Here is a 20,839-nt window from a genome sequence, read left to right as displayed (position 1 = left end):
TTTATTATTATTAAAGTGAAGGGCACTAGACTTCCCCTTTTCAAAGCAAGTAAATGTGTCCAAATCTTCATTATAGGAATGTTCTGGGTTCAATATTGTAAATTAATGTTGTTTAATGGAAAAAAAGAAAAGAAAATAATTTAGACTCCTCCCTCAGTTTGCATAAAGAAGCACAAATTATGTGTACAGTAATGGACTTCTATGGGCGAAACATTGAGGAAAATGTGCAAATGCTTGTACTTATATTTATATTAAAGTGTTAGTTCACCCAAAAAAATAAATTCTGTCATTAATTACTCTCCCTCATGTTCTTCCAAACCCATAAGACTTTCATTAATCTACAGAACACAAATGAAGATCTTTTTGATTAAATCTGAGAACTTTCTCCATTGACAGCTACACAACTATCACTTTCAAGCCCCAGAAAGGTCGTAAAGACATGATTTAAGTAATCCATGCGACTCAAGTTGTTTAACCTCAATTTTATCAAGCGATGCGAGAGCTTTGTTTGCGCCAAAAACCCATAATTTAGCACTTTTTCACAGAATATGAATCTCCAGCGCGCGTTCACTCAACAACGTCAACGCAACACACATGCGTCGTGGTGCTCTCGTGAATGTGTTGGAGATTACTATAATATTTTGTAAATAAAGTGGTTAAAAAAAAAGCACTCATGTCACTTGATAAAATTGAGGTTAAACCACTGGAGTCACATGGATTACTTTAATGATGTCTTTACTACCTTTCTGGGGCTTGAAAGTGGTAGTTGCGTAGCTGTCAATGGAGGGACAGAAAACTATCAGATTTCATCAAAAAGATCTTCATTTGTGTTCTGTAGATGAACGAAATTAATAGGTAATTAATGATTACTTCATTTGTAGGTGAACTAAACCCTTAATTGTTTCTTACAAAAAATGTGTGTGTATTATTAATCATTAAATTGATTCAGAATGTGTTACTAAATTGCAAGGAAGCAAAAGACATTGATATAATTTTAGGAATAATATCAAATTCCTTCACTGTCAGAACATTTGTTCTCCAAAGCAGGTCAATCATGAGTATCAGTTTATCCACTGAACATGCTTTACTAACATCAATATTGTTTAAAATGTTATTCATTTCACACATTATGGAGGTTTCCTGACCTTGGTCCAGTACCCCCGACAATATATATATATATACAGCATGATAGAAATAAATAATATCATTTCCTATCAAATATCAATATATAAAAAAAATTAATAAAAATGACTTAAAAGCCCAAACTATGTTTCTATGCGTTCTGAAAGGAAAATTTATTTAGTGGAATCACAAAATTCAAAATTCAGTGACATTTAATACATTTCATTCCCCCCTGGAAACCTCCACAAGCTGTTTTACAAAATAAAACATTAGTGAAATGCTAAATGGAAAAATAAATACTAAAAGAAAAAGAAAAACAAGGTGAAGAGTTAGTCTATATGTGCTTTAGCACAAGTAAAACAACACGCGTGCAAAGATCAGTCACTTTTCCATTTGTATGATATCCAACCATAGATGTCTGTACATAAAGGCTGATTTGACATAGAATATTTACAATATTACAATAATGTTTCTTAATCCAGAAATGGAGGCCCCAGTGCCACTGATTGCTTTGTTTTTACATCGCAACATTTCTGTTCAGATTTCGTTCAGTTCTGTAGTGCTTGGATTAATTTCCAGTGCCACATTAACACGAGCCAATCTCAGCTCTTTCCTCCCCCTCCAGCTGCAGAGCTGCAAACTGACGATTTCCTCAGTTCAATTTTCATAGACTGGCTTTCAGAGCGTGACGTCGTGGACAGGCCTAAGACCGCTTTCCCTGTTTTCATACCTTTTGACATGGGGATTCGTGTTGCTGTGGAGCGAGATGACTGCACATCCGTTCCATGCTGAAAAAAGCAAAGGGAAATATGAGATCACATTTTAGATTTTTTTTTTTTTTATGAACCATGTCTTTATCATAATTTTAAAAAGTGCATTTTGTATTTGTATTTATGCAGGTTAACTTTCTGTTTGAAAGGTTGGTAAAGGGGTCTTACATTAATTCATTTATTTTAAAAAACTGAATTAAAAATACAATTATATAGTTCAAATAAATATATAGTTTTATAATCAAATAAAATAAGACAGGGTGGTCATTCACAATAGTAGAAATGTATCCTGTATTAAGTCTAAGTACGTATTATTTATTTATTTTTTCAATTATTCATCTAATATTTGCAAATGTAAAATGTAATATTATATTATGATGATAACAATATTTCATTACAATTGGTGCTTGATTTAGTAGGTTTTCCTAGGCAAGGATATGAAGGTTAGCTTCTGGTCACACATAATTCGGTTTTATAACAGGTTAAAACATGAGGGGAATGGTCAGTCGGTGCCACTATTTAAAGGATTTTCTTGACAAGCTTTTTTTGGTGGCAAACATGTCAGAACATTCCAGTGTTGGTTAGCGATAAAGAAATACCTTGAAAGAGAGCTATCTAGGGAGCAGACACCCCCTGATATCATTTTGAAACATTTCAGAAGCAACTGAAATATAGAAGATTGAATATGATCATTTTGTTTTTAGGGACACAAAATCACAGAGTATTAATTGTTAAATGACTATTCTTGTCATTTGACGACATATACTGCTTGCAGGGCCTAAAACTAACTTTTTGCCACACCCACCAATGGCCGGTGACTTGAAAATGTATTGGCTATAAATATTTTTTACCGCCCATATGAAAATGTTCTTGCAAAAACAGGCTGTAATGACACCAACATTTTAGATACCAGTGAAAATTCACTATTTGATACCACAGCTAAAACTACTAGCCTAACTTGTATGAATTTAAAACATTATTAGTATAACAAATATACAAATGAAATAAACAGTGCTTTTCAGGATTTTCAGGTCGGTCTAACAAGTCCTAAATAACTATTTAATTAACATTAAAGACAGACAGAAGCAGGAATATTAGGCTGCTGTCACTTTAAGAGTGAATGCAAAGATCTAATATACTGATACTGTACACGTGTTTACTTTCTCTGTTTACGTTCACTTAAGACATTACCGACTGTTTACTAGGACGCACGCACATCTAACTTTCCATACAGTGTGCGAGTAACGAATTGAGCTCTCTTTCGCGTCTTCTTGCACTTGAATATTTCAATTGTCAAGGCTTAAACTTTAACTGGCCAATTGGCGAGTGACGCCGTTTCATATACTCGCCAACGTTGATTTTTACTCGCATTTGTCGCTTGGCGAGTGTTAATTTTAGGCCCTGCATGTATGCACACTCACTTTTCATTCCGCATCTTCTAAAATCCAAACAGAGGGACAACGTAATAAATCTGGTACTCACCACAGATTGAGTAGACCTGGTTGGGGCCGAGGTTATGGGGGTTATTGTGATGCTGCTGGTCACCTTGCCTTGGATCATGTTCCCGACATTAGCAGACGTCTGTCTGGGAGAGCGCAGAACGGTCCCCGTTGACATCTCCTTGCTGTCTGAGCTCACACCATTAGGCCAAAGCGTCACTGTACCGCTTCTGTCATCCTGAGGTTTCTTGAACCCAGGTGACCCCAGGTGGATATGGATCTTGTTGTCCTCTGTGGTTATAATATTAGAGTTGTATTTCCGGATGGGCGTTGGAACTGTCTGCTTTTCAGGGGTCAACTTGAACACGGCTCTGCCCATGGTCATCTCATGGGGTTCTGGGGAGATGGATGCCTGAGAGACCGGAGTTGCGCTAACGGTTATGAATGACAGAGGAGAAATAGGATGCTCCGAGAAGGAGCCTTTACCTTTCTCTGGAGATTTAGCTCTGGAGATGGCCGTTATAGTGACTGGAGACTTTGTTCGTTCAGCTGGCCCTTCGTTGGCCTTGGACTTGGGCAACATAGAAGCAGGAACGATTGTTATGCGTGGTTTCTGGAGCCCGAGAGTCGGGATGATGGTGGTACTTGAGAAGAAGTCCTCAGCACGTGGACTGGTGATCTCCAACGTGGCAGTGCTGCTCTGATGGTCTGGAGTCACCTTAATATGGAGGGGTTGACCGGATTTCCGAGACATGATTAGTTCTGGTGATGACTGTGATGTTGTTCCATTGACCTGCTGGGTTGATGAAACATCCTGAATGACAGTAACGGCTTCTTTCTTCTTCATCCAAGGGTTCCAAGACTTTCTCATCCCCAACTCTGCCGCTGCCGGTGGGTAACGGTCCAACACAGTCGGTTTCTTGAGGCTTTTCTGCCTCAGATTACTCATGATGTGATTTTCCTCTAGAACAGACTTTTGGATGAACACAGCTGGAGTCTCGTCTTCGATGTGTTCATTGATGTCTGCGTCGGTCTGCACTGCAGTGGAAGCAAGAGGAACGTCCACAATCCTCCTTCCGTTCATGCTGGGTCTAAGGGCACGGCTGTAACGCTTCGTAGCTTCCAACTCTTTGGTTAGTTTGAGAACTTCTTGATTCATGTCTTTCTTCTTATCCTCCTCTTCAATGAACCTCTGCTGGAGAACCGTGTAGTCCACCTGAATCTGAGATAGCTGATCCTCCTTGTTCATGAGCTCATGAATCTTCTCCTTTAGAGCTTGGACATCGGCCTGAAGATCCCTCGTTTTGGCCTCCTCCATTTTGCAGCGTAGTCTTAGCTCAGACTCTTGGCTCATCAACTCTCCTTTTTCTATGGCTTTGTTCTTGGTGATCTGCATCTTCATTTCCTCAAGGAGCTGGGAAAGAGCGTTGGCTTTGTCTTGTTCGGTTCTGAACTTCTTCTCAAGCATGTCATACTCATCCTCTGTCTTCAACAAATCGCCCTCCACAACCTCCAGCTGTTTAAGACGGTTCCTGAGTCTCTCAATCTCCATCGTGAGCTCCTTAACCTTGTTGTCCTCATCAGGATATCCAACTTTGTCCACAATAGCTCTGTTTCTTGTAAATTTCCACTCAGCTTTCTCTTGCTCATCCATTTTACTTTGCATCTGACATACCTTTACGCTGAGATCCTTTCGTTTCTCTTCTACACTTGCAAGTTCAGACTTCAGATCATCTTTTTCCTTGGTAAAAGCAGACACTTTCATCTCCATTTCAGACTTCAGTTTAAGAAGCTTCTTACTTTCCTCAATCAGCTTTTCCGTGACCTCCATGACTTTGCATTGCTCAGCTTTAAACAGTTTGCTCATTTCTTCACTTTTCTGCTCCTCCTGTTTGATTCGCTCTGCCATGTTCTTCCTCTCATCCATTAGGATCACTGTGAATGACTTTAGTTTCGTCAAGTCGTCCTTTAAACCCATCTCAGTCTTTTCAAGCCTCGATTCTGAGCCCTCAAGCTCTTTGATATGGTTTTTAACTGTTTCTAGCTCACACGCCAAACTCTTTGTCAAAGTTCTTTCTTTCTCCAGGTTGGTGTGAAGCTGAGCACATTCAGATTTGCTCACATTGAAAGCTCCCTCCAGTTTCTCCAGGTCCACCATCCTCTTCTGCAGCTTTTCAACCTCTAGTCTCAGCTCACGACTGTGATTCTCCTCATCCTGAAGCCTCCTCTTTAGCTCCTTGCACAGTGCTTCTGTTTTTGTGATCTCCTCATCCTTGCCTTCCATTTCCAGAACTCTCTTCCGAAGGTTTTCCAGTTCGGCCATTAAACTCGAATTCCCGCACTCCCCTCTGCTTATTTTGTCCCGCAGGTCCTGAAGGTCCTCCTCGGACTTTTGCAGTGTATGATTGGTCTCCTCCAACTCCTCAATCCTGCGTGACAAGCTGGCCAGCTTTAGACGCAGCTGTCGACTTTCGGACTCCTGTTTAGCCAGTTTGGCGGTCATCTCCTCATGTTCCTGTGAAAATTTGGAGGTCTTATGTTCTAGGTCGAACTCCAGCCTCTGGATCCTCTGGCTGTCTTCTTTAGCTTTGCTGTTGATGATATCCAAATGCTGCTCTCTTTCATGGAGCTTCTTGCTGAGATCCTGGAACTTCTGCTTTTGCTGGTCAATCTGTTCAATGTGAAGCTGCCTTTCATCCACCAGCATCAGGGCAAATGATTTCAACTTAACCAACTCCTCCTGAACTTTCTCAAGACGTTTGCTGTGATCCTTGTCCTTGCGAGCCTGGTACGCCTTCTCTTGCTCCAATAGTCTCTTGAGTCTGGTGGAAAACAAAAAGAGATTAATTTATTAATTCTCATTCAATTAAGGTCAAACTTTAGAGTCACTCTCATGGTCCCTCTCAGAGTCAATTGAACACAATTGAAAATGAATCATTATCAAAATAATTTAATATTTTAAGGTGCACATTTTAAACAACATTACTGATATTAATACATATTGTGATAAATAAACAAAACATGGAATATATATATACAATTTTCATATTCATATGTATATTTAGAATAGATATTATGACATTAACATTTCACAGTATTACAGTATGTAATGATGATGTCAGATGCAGTGTTTCTGCTGTTTTCGTCATATTGTCTTATTGGAAGAGAGCGAATAAACTCAGCATTAGAGCTGTACAGATTTAAAGTAGAAGACAAACATGTTAAAAGAACAAGGAGCAGTGTCTGAATGCTTCAGTGATTGCCTCTGACAGTAGTTACTGAACATTTCATGCTTGCATGATCACAGGATCGAAACAGCTCGCGGACAGCTTGGCACATCAACAGGAAAAAGTTCCCACCTGGCAAAAAGTCTACTAGGACATCAAAACAGTGGGATTTGTGCCAACAGAGGCACTTGAAGAAAAGTCTATGATGCTGGTGAATGTTTACACTGATAAAGCTCTGCGGGAGTCTCCCTGTCGAGAGGAACTTGTCCTTTGCGAAATAAGTGCACAGAGTTTGCAGCATATTTCCTTCATAATTCCATGATCTCATTTCCTCATTGAGAATTTTACAGCAGTTATAACAATATTACATATCCGAACAGACCCATGAATGAATACTGTCAGTCTATTTGCATACACTTCAAACTGTTGTCAAACTCACCATCTACTGCAGCTGAGGAGTCCAGGTGGGTCCGTGCCTAACGTGTTTTGAAGTGCACGGCTTTTGTAACTCTGCTCAAAGCCTCATTAAACGGCTCTCAGAATTAGCCATCACATTCCAACCATGTCATGAGCGCAGTGAAAGGTGAATGTTGTGTGAAAATGCATTGCCCCACTTGCTGGTGATATCATCCCTCTAACATAGATCTGTTCTGCCCTTGTTTGGGCAAAGGAGGCGGAGTCATCTGAGAGCTTTTCATGCACTCTTTTCTCAGCTTTCCTCTCTTATTCTCCCCCCCCCCCCCGAGACTGAAGTCAGGATATTGTTTTAGGAAATAGACAATTAGAGCTGTGGCCAATGCACTAAACCCACTGTATCATTTCAAGGGTTCCCTTTCAATTTCATATAAACTATTAAATGACCCAATTACTTCCTTTCTCACATGCAACCAAGCATTCCCATGGGAACAGACAACAATGCAAGGGAAAAGTTTTGTTAAGAGAACAATGTCGCACTCTCTTGGTTCAGATGAAGCCCTGTCACTCAGAAATGCGATGATAAATAATTAAATAAATAAATAAATAAATAGAAATGCAAGATTTTTTTTTTAATGTTTTGAAAGAAGTCTATTCTTCTCACCAAGGCTGCATTTATTTAATCAGAAATACAGTAAAAAAAAAAGTCATATTGTAAAACATATTATTACAATTTAAAATATAACTTTTCTATTTGAATATATTTTAAAATGTAATGATGATTTCTGAAGGATCATGTGACACTGAAGACTGGAGTAATGATGCTGAAAATACAGCTTTGATCACAGGAATAAATTACATTTCAAAATATATTAAAATAGAAAACAGTTATTTTAAATTGTAATAATATTTCAGAATATTTGTGTTTTTACTGTATTTTTGATCAAATAAATGCAGCCTAGGTGAGAATATATTTTATATATATATATATTTTTTTTTATATAAAAAAAAATCTTAATTATTCCAAAAAAAAAACATGTTCAGTGTAAATACATAAAAAGTAAAAATGAAAAGGTCACTGCTCAGCAAATAATATTTGGAAAAAAGGTTGAATCATTTCATTACTGCAGGAAGTTTACTGATATAGTGTGTCGTTTCTCTGATATTGGCAAAGGTTTAAGATGACAGCTGGGAAATTCTTCAGAAATCATCAGATCCACTGTAACATGTGCAGCGAGAGACTAATAAATCATAAATCATGTGAATGGTGATAGAATGACATCATCATCTGGTGTCTAGAATAAATGTGCTTGCGATTTAAATTACAGCCTGAATATCAAGAGCACATGAAACTTCCAGATGTAGTTTTAATTGGCGATGTTTGCTAATGCAGCTAAAGTAAGTCTGAAACTTTGATGTGTGACTCCAGACATAAATGGTGTGCTATTACTTTTCTAGGTGATCAGACTTATAATTTTTGCCTGGCGAATGATAAAACAGGTGAAAAAAATAAATAAAAATCCCCTAGACTTACAATGACAGAGGACCTAAGGCCATATTGACAGACAAAACTATCAGAGTCTTGAGGTGGGCCTACATAAAGGAATATGAAACACTTTTGATTTCATGTTGACTTCATGAAAACAACAAACTTGTTAAGGGTAAAATCATTAAACTTGTTGAGGGTAAAATCATTAAATGTGTTGAACACTTAAAATCATTAGTGTCTGTCTAGCACTGACCTATATGCCAATCAAAGAACAAAACTAGTTGTCCTCTTCAGATTACAGTCTTTTTTTTTTTTTTATGTGGGACTTCAAGAGGAAAACCAGCAAGTGTAAATGTCATGTGAAAGAGAGAGAGGTAATTTGAGGAGGAAGGGCATTACAGATGCTTCTAGAAGCAGTTTTATATTCCTGGCGGGATTCCCCGCCATCGCCCCGCGTTCAGTCCCAGGTGGCGTGGTGCTGCAGTGACCTCACCTGCTATGAATCTCTGAAATGAGAGAATTATGGAGGAATGTGCAAACACACGGGCTGGAGATGAGCGTGATAAGTGGAGGGAATGGGTGTGACTGAACGGTGCCAATGCAATAAACTAGAGCAAAGAAATAAGGTTTTTATAGACTGTTTTTTTTTTCTGATGGTGCATCACGCAAATTAATTCTGTTTTAAAATGCAGTACAATTAATATACGAAAACAAAAGATTAGGAAATTAAAGATACATTTTACAGTGTTTTCACAGCACCTTAGAGTCCAAACAAATGTTAATTTGGGGTTAATAGAGCATATTTCAATTTAATTCAGTTCAAAAGATTCGATGAGTTTCGTTAAGAAGTTTTGAGCAAAATATCGTGTGCTACTCAAGTTCAGGGTGGTAAACGAGTGAGGCAGGGGACCGTGACTGTGGTCGACCACTATAGGGGTCTCATCAGAATATGAAGGATCTCATTGTCTCTGTCTGGAACTGTTTGGATTTTGCGGTTATGAGTCACCTGATTTTCCACTGATAAATATATTGCTTAATAAATCATTTCTATGTGCAGTGCACTGGAGTTTGAAAAGTTTGGGGTTGATTCTTTTTAAAGTTTCAAGTAAAAATGTTTTTTTTTTTTTTTAATTTGCTTACAATTTAAAACTATGGAAGCTTGTTTCCGCCACAGAATAAAAAATTTTAAGAGATAATTGCGACTTTTTATCTCACAATTGCGAGTTTACAATTCTGACTTTATTTCTCAGAATTTTGAGATATAAAGTCAGAATTGCGTGAAATAAAGTCAGAATTGCATGAAATAAAGTCGCAATTGCGTCTTATAAAGTCAGAATTCTGACTTTTTTTCTCGCAATTGCGACTTTACATCACGCAATTCTGACTTTATAATACGCAATTGGGAGATATAAAGTCAGAATTGCATGATATAAAGTCACAATTGTGTGTTATAAAGTCAGAATTGTGAGATAAACTATTCTGAGGTAAAAAAAAAAAGTCCGTCTTTTTTTTTTTTTTCTTAGAATTGGACTTTATATCTCACAATTCTGAGAAAATATGTCAGAATTGCGAGATATTAACTCGCAATTGCGTGTTATAAAGTCAGAATTGCGTGATATAAAGTCAGAATTGTGAGATAAACTATTCTGAGGTAAAAAAAAAAAGTCCGTCTTTTTTTTTTTTTTCTTAGAATTGGACTTTATATCTCACAATTCTGAGAAAATATGTCAGAATTGCGAGATATTAACTCGCAATTGCGTGTTATAAAGTCAGAATTGCGTGATATAAAGTCGCAATTGCGAGAAAAAAAGTCAGAATTCTGACTTTATAACACGCAATTCTGACTTTATAACACGCAATTGCGAGTTTATTTCACGTAATTCTGACTTTATATCTCGCAATTCTGACTTTATAACACGCAATTGCGAGTTTATTTCACGCAATTCTGACTTTGTATCTCGCAATTCTGAGAAATAAAGTCAGAATTGCGAGATGTAAACTCGCAATTGTGAGATAAAAAGTCGCAATTATCATTTACATTTTTTTCTTTTGTGGCGGAAACAAGCTTCCATATAAAACAGCTCTATTTTAATCTTTTCTATGTGAATATATCGTAAAATGTAATTTATTCCTGTGATCAAAGCTGTATTTTCAGCCTCATTACTCCAGTCTTCAGAGTCACATGATCCTTCAGAAATCACTCTAATATGATGATTTACTGCACAAGAAACATTTCTGATTATTATCAATGTTGAAAACAGATCAATCTTTTTGTGATGCATTCATTTTTACAAACAGAAAGTTGAAAAGAACAGTATTTATTTGAAATAGAAAGCTTTTGTAACATTATAAGTGTTTTTACTGTCACTTTTGATTAATTGAATGCATCCTTGCGGAGTAAAAGTATTAATTTCTTTCAAGAAAAATAAATATATTCGCTGACCCCAATGACCCAAAACTTTTGAATGGAAGTATAGTTCAACATACAGTACCGGAGCTGTTCTTAATTATTAATGGGTGCAATATCTGCAAATATATTATTTGATAAAATAATACTTTTTGCGTGTCTGTAAGCCAAGGTCACTGATTTTGCCAAGAAAGACATGTTCCTGGCAACAAATCTAACCCTATCCATGACTTATCCCTAAAATCAGAGGAAACTGATGGTGAATAACACAGATGTAGAAGCACCTAACCCTGGTTGTAAGCCTAAACTTGACATAAACTGTAAACTCGTCCCTCAGATCTGATTGGTTGATTGGAATGTTCTTCCAGGATTAAAAAAGATGTTGATCCAGGAACATGTTATAGTTATTGAAATCATGTTCACCGTGTGGGTCACTGCAACAACATCTCCACAGGTGGAAAAATGAAGGTCTCCTTAATAAAAGCCTTCATTGTAAAAACGACATCCTTAATCAGTGTCTTTGTCCACCATGAAACAGTGATTTTACTCCTGCAGAGTGACATGTTTCAGAGTGAACCGGGATAATCAAAGAGAAAAAAACCAACAAGTGGAAACAAAACTTCATGGTATCCATCAGAAACTGGTGGTGAGAAAAAAGTGGTTTTCAGACCCCAGATTCCACCATCTTGCATAAACTTTACAATTTAAATAATATATCATTATACATTATTTCCACAGTACTCATATTGAAAGTTTTTAGGGGAAATGTACATTTTCTTCCCTGCTCGAATCCCTTTAATATGTGCTTCCAGAAAAGCTCTTGACCCGTGGAGATCCCCATGTTGTCATTTATGTTCTTTTGAGTCTATTCATGTCCATATATAGCTCAGATGCTCCTGGTCTAATGACTGGAGCTCTACAGGGCCTCAATCTGCCCGTTTCACATTCTCAGAAGAACACCACGCTAACGACAGGCCTTTTTGATGCCGTCACCCCTTCATTCGCTGCTATAAGGCCCTTTGTGTGATTTAGGACAGCCTGTGGTCACCAATACAATCATGTGCAATTCATAGCTTTGATGCCACGTGGTTGTAGTCTCTTTCAAACGAGGCTACAATGAGAAGGGTTTCCTACATTTCAGAGCAGAGTTATAATCATTAACTAGCCCCCGTATAAAAATCAACCAATAATTTTTTTGACTTTATGAGCAGATTTGACTGAAAATCCCTTCTGATTCTTGTGTAAAGCTCGTCTCCTCACCTCTCTCTCTCCTGCTCCAGCAAGTTGGTGAAATCATCGCTTTTGTTCATGAAGTCGATGTGTTTGTGCTTTTCTCTGTCCAGTTCGGTGACGGTGCGCCGGTGGCATTTCTCTGCTAAGAGCAACTGCTCTAACATACGCCGGTACGTGTCACGCTGCTTCTCCTCCAAACGGTCCAGCTATAAAAACAACGATTATCATCACCAAATGCTTGCACTAGCACAACAATATGCTATAATCTGCACTGCATTTTACATTTTATGCATTTGGCAGACGCTTTTATTCAAAGCGACTGTAGATAAATTCAGGTTTGAATGGCTTTAGAGATGAATAAGGCAGTGTTCCTCACCTCTATCATAGGTATCTCGTAAACATCGTCTCTAATCATGTTGCTGCTGGTCATCAGACTGTCTCTCTGCAGAGCTTGAAGAGGTTTGACTGGAAGCGCGGATCCGTAATGAGCCTCCAGAACCTCGGGCCGTATTCTCTCAGACTGCATCATGTAGATAATGTCTTCACGGGCCTAAAATGATGGAATCATTGCATGTCATACTTTGATATGTACCATGGTACTGGATGTTTATCAAATGACTCCAAACAAACAATACTTTGGTACAAACATGACCTATGAACCTTTGTGAAATGAACTATCTTCAATGATTTTTTTCTTTTAATAATAATATTGCGCAAACTGTTACATTCTGACTGTTCACCAGAAGGGGGCGCTCTCTGCTTTTACAAAACCAGAACACTAACACAACCACATGGCTTCAGCTGTGTTCACTATATACTACAGTTTGCATCCTGAGTGCAGCATGCACATTTTCTACATGCACAGAATATAAAAATTACCTAGACTACCATTCAAAAGTTTGGGGCCTGTAACATTTTTTAATGTTTTTAAAAGAAGTCTTTTACGCTCATCCGGGTTGCGTTTTTGTGATGAAAAATACAGCAAGAACAGTAATATTGTGAAATATTATTACAATTTTAAATAACTATTTTATATGTGAATATATCATAAAATGTAATATATTCCTGTGATCAAAGCTGTATTTTCAGCATCATTACTCCAGTCTTCAGTGTCACATGACCCTTCAGAAATCATTCTAATATGATGAATTGCTGCTCAAGAAACATTTCTGATTATTATCCATGTTGAAAACAGTTGTGCTGCTTCATCTTTTCTTGGACGCTGTGATGCATTTTTTTTTTTTCAGGATTCTTTGATGAATGATTTTGTATCATTATAAATGTCTTTACTGTTACTTTTGATCAATTTAATGCGTCATTACAGAAAAAAAGTATTAATTTCTTTCTTTCAAAAAAAAATCTGACCACAAACTTTTGAAAGGTAGAGTTTCTCATTTGCCAAAAAGAGCAGTACACAACCAGAGCATACTGTATTTACCCAGACGTAACATTACCATACAGTAGTTTCTGTCAAAATACTTTGTTAGTGCTTTTAAATCATAATACATTTATATGGAAACTCCTCCAAAAAGTGTAAAAAGCTTCAGAATCTTATTTAATTCCTTTGTGAATGACAATGATGCAAGTATACAGTAAAACTTTTTTTTTTTCAAGTATGTTTTACAAGAAAATATATTGTAGACTTTAATCTACTTCAAAATGTCACATTTAATTCAATGTGTTAATTGCTGTTTCATTGTAATTATTTGTGAAATTACTTTGTGAAAATTGTTACAAAGCAAATCCTATACCATTTTTTTACCCCAGTGTACCAGGTTACCGCACTTTTACTGTAGTAGTAATGGTATTTTGGCCGAAACTTGCATGGTAAACACACAACGAATGGCAACACGCAGTCACATTTCACCTGAACTTCTCCCTCCATGACCCCCAGCAGATGAACGAGATCTTCTTTGGAGAGGTCCATCAGTCCATCTCTCCTCAGCTGCATCTCACCAGTCTTCTGAGGCTTTTTCAAAGTCCCACAAACAACAACCTTCTCCTCGCTGCTCTCTTTCTCCTCCTGAGCTTTGGTTTTCTTCCTCATCAGCTCCTGTTTGCTTCCCTCTTTCTCAATGTTGTGTATTCTAGCGAGCGGCTTAAGTGGTCTGTTCTCTGGCCCCTCCATATCGCTGGTCCTGGACCTCATCTTCACCTGCATGTGCAAACGAAAGACATCAGCCACAGAGACACCTGAGACAACCTCCTGAAAATATCACAATGTTACGACAATAAAACAGCTAATATCTTTCAGTATCCGATGCTCCCGTTTTTTGCAACTGTTCCAAATGTATATGATGGGATTTACTTGGCATTACCTGCAATGATATACATCAAAAAAATTAAAATAAATGCAAGTTTTATGGTAATTTATGCAAGACACTAAAGGCAAAACCACTGTTTTTTCATGCACTGGTCAATTTAGAGATTTTGGGCTATTGTAACATGTTGTTTCAGACTAGCGAAAAGAAACATCGAAATACACTTTAAAGTGTTTCTTTTATTGCATTTTATCTATTTGCATCTGTATATTTCAATTACAGTACATAAATTTAAAGGACACAAGCTTTTTCTGAGTCAGAAATCTCCATTTCAGCAGCTTTACACACACCAAACTTACTGTTTTATTCCTGTCTATTTTCTGCAGGTTTTTACAGAGGGGTTTGTTATACAGCATTCACATGACTTTATACAACATTTTATTCCTAAAAACATGGTGAATTAAAAAAGTTGCTGGGGTTTTTTTTTGTCATTAAAAGGCATCCAAAATCCCCTCTGTAAAACCCTTTAACTCTATCATATTTTAAACCTGGCTCAGATTTCTGTTCTGGATGAGTGCATATTTAATTAGATAAATCCTTATCTTACTTTAACATTATAGAAATCTTGTAATAAAAAAAAAAAAAAAAGTTTGCTGAATAAAAGGTGCATTAAGGTTTGATGCAACAAATGTTTCAAGTGAAGTAAAAAGCGATCCCTTTTCTACAGAAGACTCATATCAAATGTCTGCCGTCTCAAGCTCTGAGCCAAATCTTAATATTTTAATGTGTAGTTTGCCCTTGAAGTTAATCGGCAACAGCCTCATTTCTCATGTTCCCATGTGCAGATTTAAGATGGGGATTTCCCAGAGAGAGAGAGAGAGAGAGAAAGAGAGGGAGAGGGAGAGGGAGAGGGAGAGGGAGAGAGAGAGAGAGAGAGAGAGAGAGAGAGAGAGAGAGAGAGAGAGAGAGAGAGAGAGAGAGAGAGAGAGAGAGAGAGAGAGAGAGAGAGAGAGAGAGAGCGAGAGAGCTCAACCATGACATCATGATTTTTGATAAACTGTGTACACGCTGCCTCCCGTATGATCTCACACCCAGCCTATCAGGCCTGGCTCACACTCAGACCCAGCACTGCCCTCAGAGAGTCTCTGAGAGATCGACACTCAAATCTCACACATCACTCAGGATCCATGTTTCCTCCAGAACCGCATCCAGTAGCGCGGGAAGGGGGGTGCTGCGGGGGCTGCAGCCCCCTCGTCATAGTATCAGCACCCCCAAGTGGGGGGCTGTGAACTAGCATAATATTGTACTTTAAAAACGTGAAATAAAAATAAATAAATGGACAGCGTTAACTAACTCTCTTATGCCTAATGAAGTGAGTGTTCAAGCTACGGAGAAAATGAAATAAAGTTTTAATTTGTCATGCTTTGTTACGTTCAGAGCACGTGAGTGGAGAGCGCATTTCTGAATATTCCGCTCGCTCGCTCATTCCGCTCAGGGTCGCTCGCTCAACCCAGAATGGCCTGCTGATTCAAAAATACGTGGAATAAGGGCTGCCTCCGACTAAAGTTTTTTTCTAGTCGACTAGTAGTTGTTCATTTAAGCCATTAGTGTACAAATCGCCCCTTTATATTAATTTTATTACTTAAATAGTCTATATACAGGATAATGAGCGTGTAGCCTGTACATAATATAGCCGCACTCAAGCGGACGGCCACATGCATAAAGATGGCCACAAAGAACCGGCAATATTATGAATGTGTCAAAAATAGCAAGGAGACATTTAATTGTTTATTAATAAACTGGTGTTTTCTGTGATGCTGCAAAGATGGAGTTGGCGATGCAGACTCGCCATGAACGCCAGAGAGAAATGCATGTGAAATACACATTCCATATGGATTATATAATCAGAGAATAGCCTATTTCTTTTCGTTTTGAATATTTTCGTTTAAAAGTAGACTTTTCAAGCTTTCTATAATAGATAGCCTATATTTCTAAAATCTGTGATGCACAAGCTGAGTTTTGGCGCCCTCCAGTTCACGTGCAATGCAAGTGATCGTGTCGGCGCCTTATTACATTGTCTGCTATATATTTGCGTCTTATTTATTAAATCCAGGCAATTGGTTGATAAAACAATGATCAAAATTAAGATACAATTTATACAAAACGAAAATCTTTTAAAGGTAGTCTTTCTACAAAACAAAACTCAATGAAGTGGTAAAAAGCATGTCTTACCCACTCCATGTCTCCAGATATATTGCACATCTCATGATGTATCTTTATCTTTCTCATGTTGCATATGCTCACTTTCATAATCAACATTGATTAAATTAAAAAATAACATTAGCCTTTAATATTTAAACATAAATATGAAACTAAATGTTTTCTTTAATGGCTACAACACATATACAGTACAGAGAAATTTCATGTCTTGTCGTTGGCCACAACATAATGACGTCACATATTTTCCAACCCAGCCCCCAGCCCCCCCTCCATGAAACAGCTTCCAGCGCGCCTGACCGCATCTGGATAAAGAGATCAGAGCTTTTAATGAAGCTTATTATGTTCACTATGTTGAATTCTGCAGAAGGTCATAAAGGCCCCATATGAGTGTTTGAGCTACGAGAAACTAATCTAATCGTTACTTTAGCTCTTTTATCCAAAGATACTTACAAACAAGATAATGACATTTTATAACCAAAGTAAGAACTATTCTGACTGTTCTGCATATATAGTAGCTTTTAACCTTATTAAATGCGAAATATTATACAGCACATATTACAATAAATAAACATATTTTGTAGACAGACACATACATTTATGTGTATATACTATTTTTATATACACACATGTATATACATACAAACATGCACTGTTGTGCCTGAACGCGTTCATTGAACGATAGTTCATGAACTTGTTCATATTTTGGGCGAACGTGAACTGAACATACCGTAATACTGCCTGATGAACGTCACTGTGAACTCGTTCATTCTGGTGTCTGGGAACGGCACGCTCTCTCAGTTTAACTTCATTCAATAGGGTGCCAGATTTCTGTAGAGCCTTCCAGGCAAAAACCCGGCTAAAACACACCGTAAACAGGCCTTAATATGTAGTGGAAAAAACACCCAATCTGGCAACACCAGCCACCAGTGTCGCACCGCCGCATGCGTAATCAAAACAAAAAGCAGCGAGGAGGCGTCGTATGATCATTTAAACGAGTTTTATGACAAGGTCGGTGAGGATGGGAACAATCTTACATTTCTGTAAGAACTGTGAACTTTGAAATTTTGAAGTATGACCTATGACCTGAACTAGTTCATTTTAAATTTTGTGAACTGAACTTTGAAATAGTTCATGTAGAAAGTGAACTTTCCCAACACTGCAAACATGCATACATATACACGTATATACATACATGTGCACAAACATCTACATATATTTTAACAGTATTAAATGAGAAATATTACTAGATAATTTATTGCTTTTTTAGATTTCACAATTATATAATTTATAAATGTATTATATGTAATGTTATTATTATAGGACGACACAGAGAGACAGATAGATGGATAGAATGACAGAACGATAGACAGACAGACAGATGAAACAAGCAAGTAACCAAAGACGGGAAAACCCTGGCCGATAAACTGTTGCAGAAAGTATTTGTGTTATTAATAGCAGCGTGTTGCGCAGTTGCGGCCATGGGAGTGTTTTCATTTTGATCTTGACCTTGATTTGTTGTGCTTCTGTTATGACATTCGATCACTGTCCAAAATAGCAATAACAACACTTGTATATACACACACACACACACACACACACACACACACACACACACACAATCATCATGTCCTCTATGTTAAAATCCCCCAAAACATACAGAAACTGTTGACAGACTGATACTGTCTCCAACTGCAATTTAGATGAGAGTTCAATCTATTGCAGTTTTTCAAAACCCTCAAAGTAGTGACTCGAGACGGTGTATTCTTAGCTTTGATTATGCCTGAGAGTTTTGGGGTGACCTTAGCTCTGTTATTATTGGAGACAGAGGCAGCTGTGAGATTTAAATGAGAGTTGGTCTTATATTTACTCTGAGAACATGCACCTCTCTCCCCGGCCGCTCCACGCAGCTGCTCCTTGCTGAAATCGAGCGGTATTTATAGAGACACACTTGTGCACAGGAGACACCAGACACACTCACACTTCATCCACCAATCAGAAGGCTGTTTAACTTCTCAGCTATCAGCTTTGTTACATGCATGACTCCAGGGAAATTGAAATGCCCGAATGCCGTGAATGAGCGGCGGTTACTCGCAGCTCCTGTGATAATTAATTCCTCAGATTCTCGGGGTATTTTCGGCGGACGAGCATCTGTGGCACGTCGTTTATATTTAGTAATGGATCCTGCTGGAGCTCGACGCACACGGACACACACTCAAACACTGGCTCGTTCTGTGTTGGGCATAACAGTACGGCTAATCTGGGAGCGCAAAAATGCATGGATGTATTTTTCACAAAATCTGAAAATTATTAAACAGATATAAAAAAGCACTATAGTATTGAAATCGTAGTATTATAGTAATCGTAGAAATATAGTATTTTTCGAATAAGTAAAGATGGTGGCATCTTATTCAAAAACATTTGTTTTTTCAATTTTCAGATTCAGATTCACTTCAAACATCAAACTTCCAAGAACCTGAGATTAACATATTTATATTAGTGTTTCTATTATTCATTTGTGATGTTTTCATAGATTTTAGGTCTTAGGTCTATCTGTCATTTTATCTATCTATCTATCTATCTATCTATCTATCTATCTATCTATCTATCTATCTATCTATCTATCTATCTATCTATCTATCTGTCTGTCTATCTATCTATCTATCTATCTATCTATCTATGTCTGTCTATCATTCTGTCTGTCTGTGTATCTATCTCTCTGTCTGTCTGTCTGTCTGTCTATCTATCTATCTATCTGTCTGTCTGTCTGTCTGTCTGTCTGTCTGTCTATCTATCTAGCTATCTATCTGTCTGTCTGTCTGTCTATATATCTGTCTGTCTATCATTCTATCATTCTATCTATCTATCTATCTATCTGATGCTAAGGCAACATTTCTAATTTAGTGTAAGTTTTTCATCTAATACTTATATTTAATTTGATTTCAGCTTTTTTTCAATTATCAAAAATATCTGTAATAGTCTACTCTATAACAACACTGACATGCACTAGTGGAACTGGCATTGAAATATACAAAAAAAGTGAATAGATAGTTTTCTCCAGGTATTACAGACCTCCTTGAATGCAACCACTACTAACCCTCAACCTCAACTATAACCAGTGTTAAACAACAAAGGCTGCTGGTAACAGTTGTCTAAATATTTTCTCACACATCTTCCACCACACAGAGAGACAGACCTGAACCCGCACACAGACAGTTCGTGAGGAAAACGTCAGAGTTTGTTTCCAGGCTGGAGAAATGTGACTAAATATGGGCAGAGAAACTCTCACATTGACGCATCTGTCTGGCACAAACTGAAGCGCTGGATTTGTGTTGATCATATGATTGCCAAAATAAAGCTCATCATATGGTCATTACTTTAACACATCAGGCACACAGAGCTATTTGTAACTGCCCTAAATATATGTATGTGTATGTTATTGGACATACAAAAATGCAACAATATGTGTGTATGTATACGTATGTACGTGTGTGGATAGTGTAAATATGTATTTGAGTATAGTTCAACCAAAATAAAAATTACTGTGTGAGAAATCTTATCTTATTCAATCAAAATCTTATCATCTAGCCATCTCCTCCCTTCCTCTTTATCCTCATCACCAAAAAATTAATTGTAGGTGGACCGATCAATACAGTACAAAGAACATAAAATATCACGAGGAACAAAACAAACATGTGGTCTCAGGATAAGCCAGGGTCTGCTAAAATGTTGGAAAATGTCCTCAGAGCTCATCTTCAGCTGTATCAGTGAGGACTGTTTTTCAGCTCGGTCTTTGCGTGTGAAGTCTGGTCTGCGGGAAGTTTCGCCACATTATTATAATTTTTTTAACCTTCGCTATTGATTGCAATTGCAAATGAACAAGCACGACGTTATTTGTTGAGTAGCGACGTGTGTGTTCAGGTAAGCCAGATATGAGCAGATTCTGTGCAATACGCTGTATTTCATATAACATGATTAGTGTTGTCACGATACCAAAATTATTGTTTCGATACCGATACCAAGTCAAGTATTGCGATTTCGATACTTTTTCGATACTTTTCCTGAAAAGGGAGAAACACTCTCAAATATCATTGCTGTGCTTTATTTTAAAACCGGGACAACATTCTAATCATATAACACACTAATAAATGAACATATGAACAGCAGATATATTAAACATTTGAACAAAATATGAAATATCAAAATATAAAAAATAAATTAGAGCAATGACATTCAAGGTAATTTTTTTTTATAAATTTA

At 37.4% G+C, this 20,839-nt stretch overlaps 1 protein-coding gene across 5 annotated transcripts in view; it reads right to left on the bottom strand.

Moving 5' to 3' along the window:
- Nucleotides 1-20,839, bottom strand: part of filip1b (filamin A interacting protein 1b) — a 36,487-nt gene that overhangs the window by 2,576 nt on the left and 13,072 nt on the right. For 2 of the 5 annotated variants that reach the window (XM_084431772.1, XM_084431773.1), the window contains 5 exons: nucleotides 13,969-14,256; nucleotides 12,478-12,651; nucleotides 12,129-12,307; nucleotides 3,375-6,153; nucleotides 1,274-1,910 (listed from right to left, as the gene is read on the bottom strand). In XM_084431772.1, coding sequence (XP_084287898.1) covers nucleotides 1,725-1,910; nucleotides 3,375-6,153; nucleotides 12,129-12,307; nucleotides 12,478-12,651; nucleotides 13,969-14,250 — 3,600 coding nt within the window. In that variant the 5' untranslated portion in view covers nucleotides 14,251-14,256 and the 3' untranslated portion in view covers nucleotides 1,274-1,724. Of the gene's footprint in view, nucleotides 1-1,273; nucleotides 1,911-2,491; nucleotides 2,557-3,374; nucleotides 6,154-6,997; nucleotides 7,155-12,128; nucleotides 12,308-12,477; nucleotides 12,652-13,968; nucleotides 14,257-20,839 lie in introns of those variants that run through there. The other 3 variants (XM_084431774.1, XM_084431775.1, XM_084431776.1) reach the window with 3 other exon arrangements.

Source organism: Rutilus rutilus (genome assembly GCF_951802725.1).
Source record: "Rutilus rutilus genome assembly, chromosome: 15".
NCBI lineage: Eukaryota > Metazoa > Chordata > Actinopteri > Cypriniformes > Leuciscidae > Rutilus > Rutilus rutilus.
The sequence above is the reverse complement of the archived record's forward strand: the minus strand, read 5'-3'. Positions and strand labels throughout refer to the sequence as shown.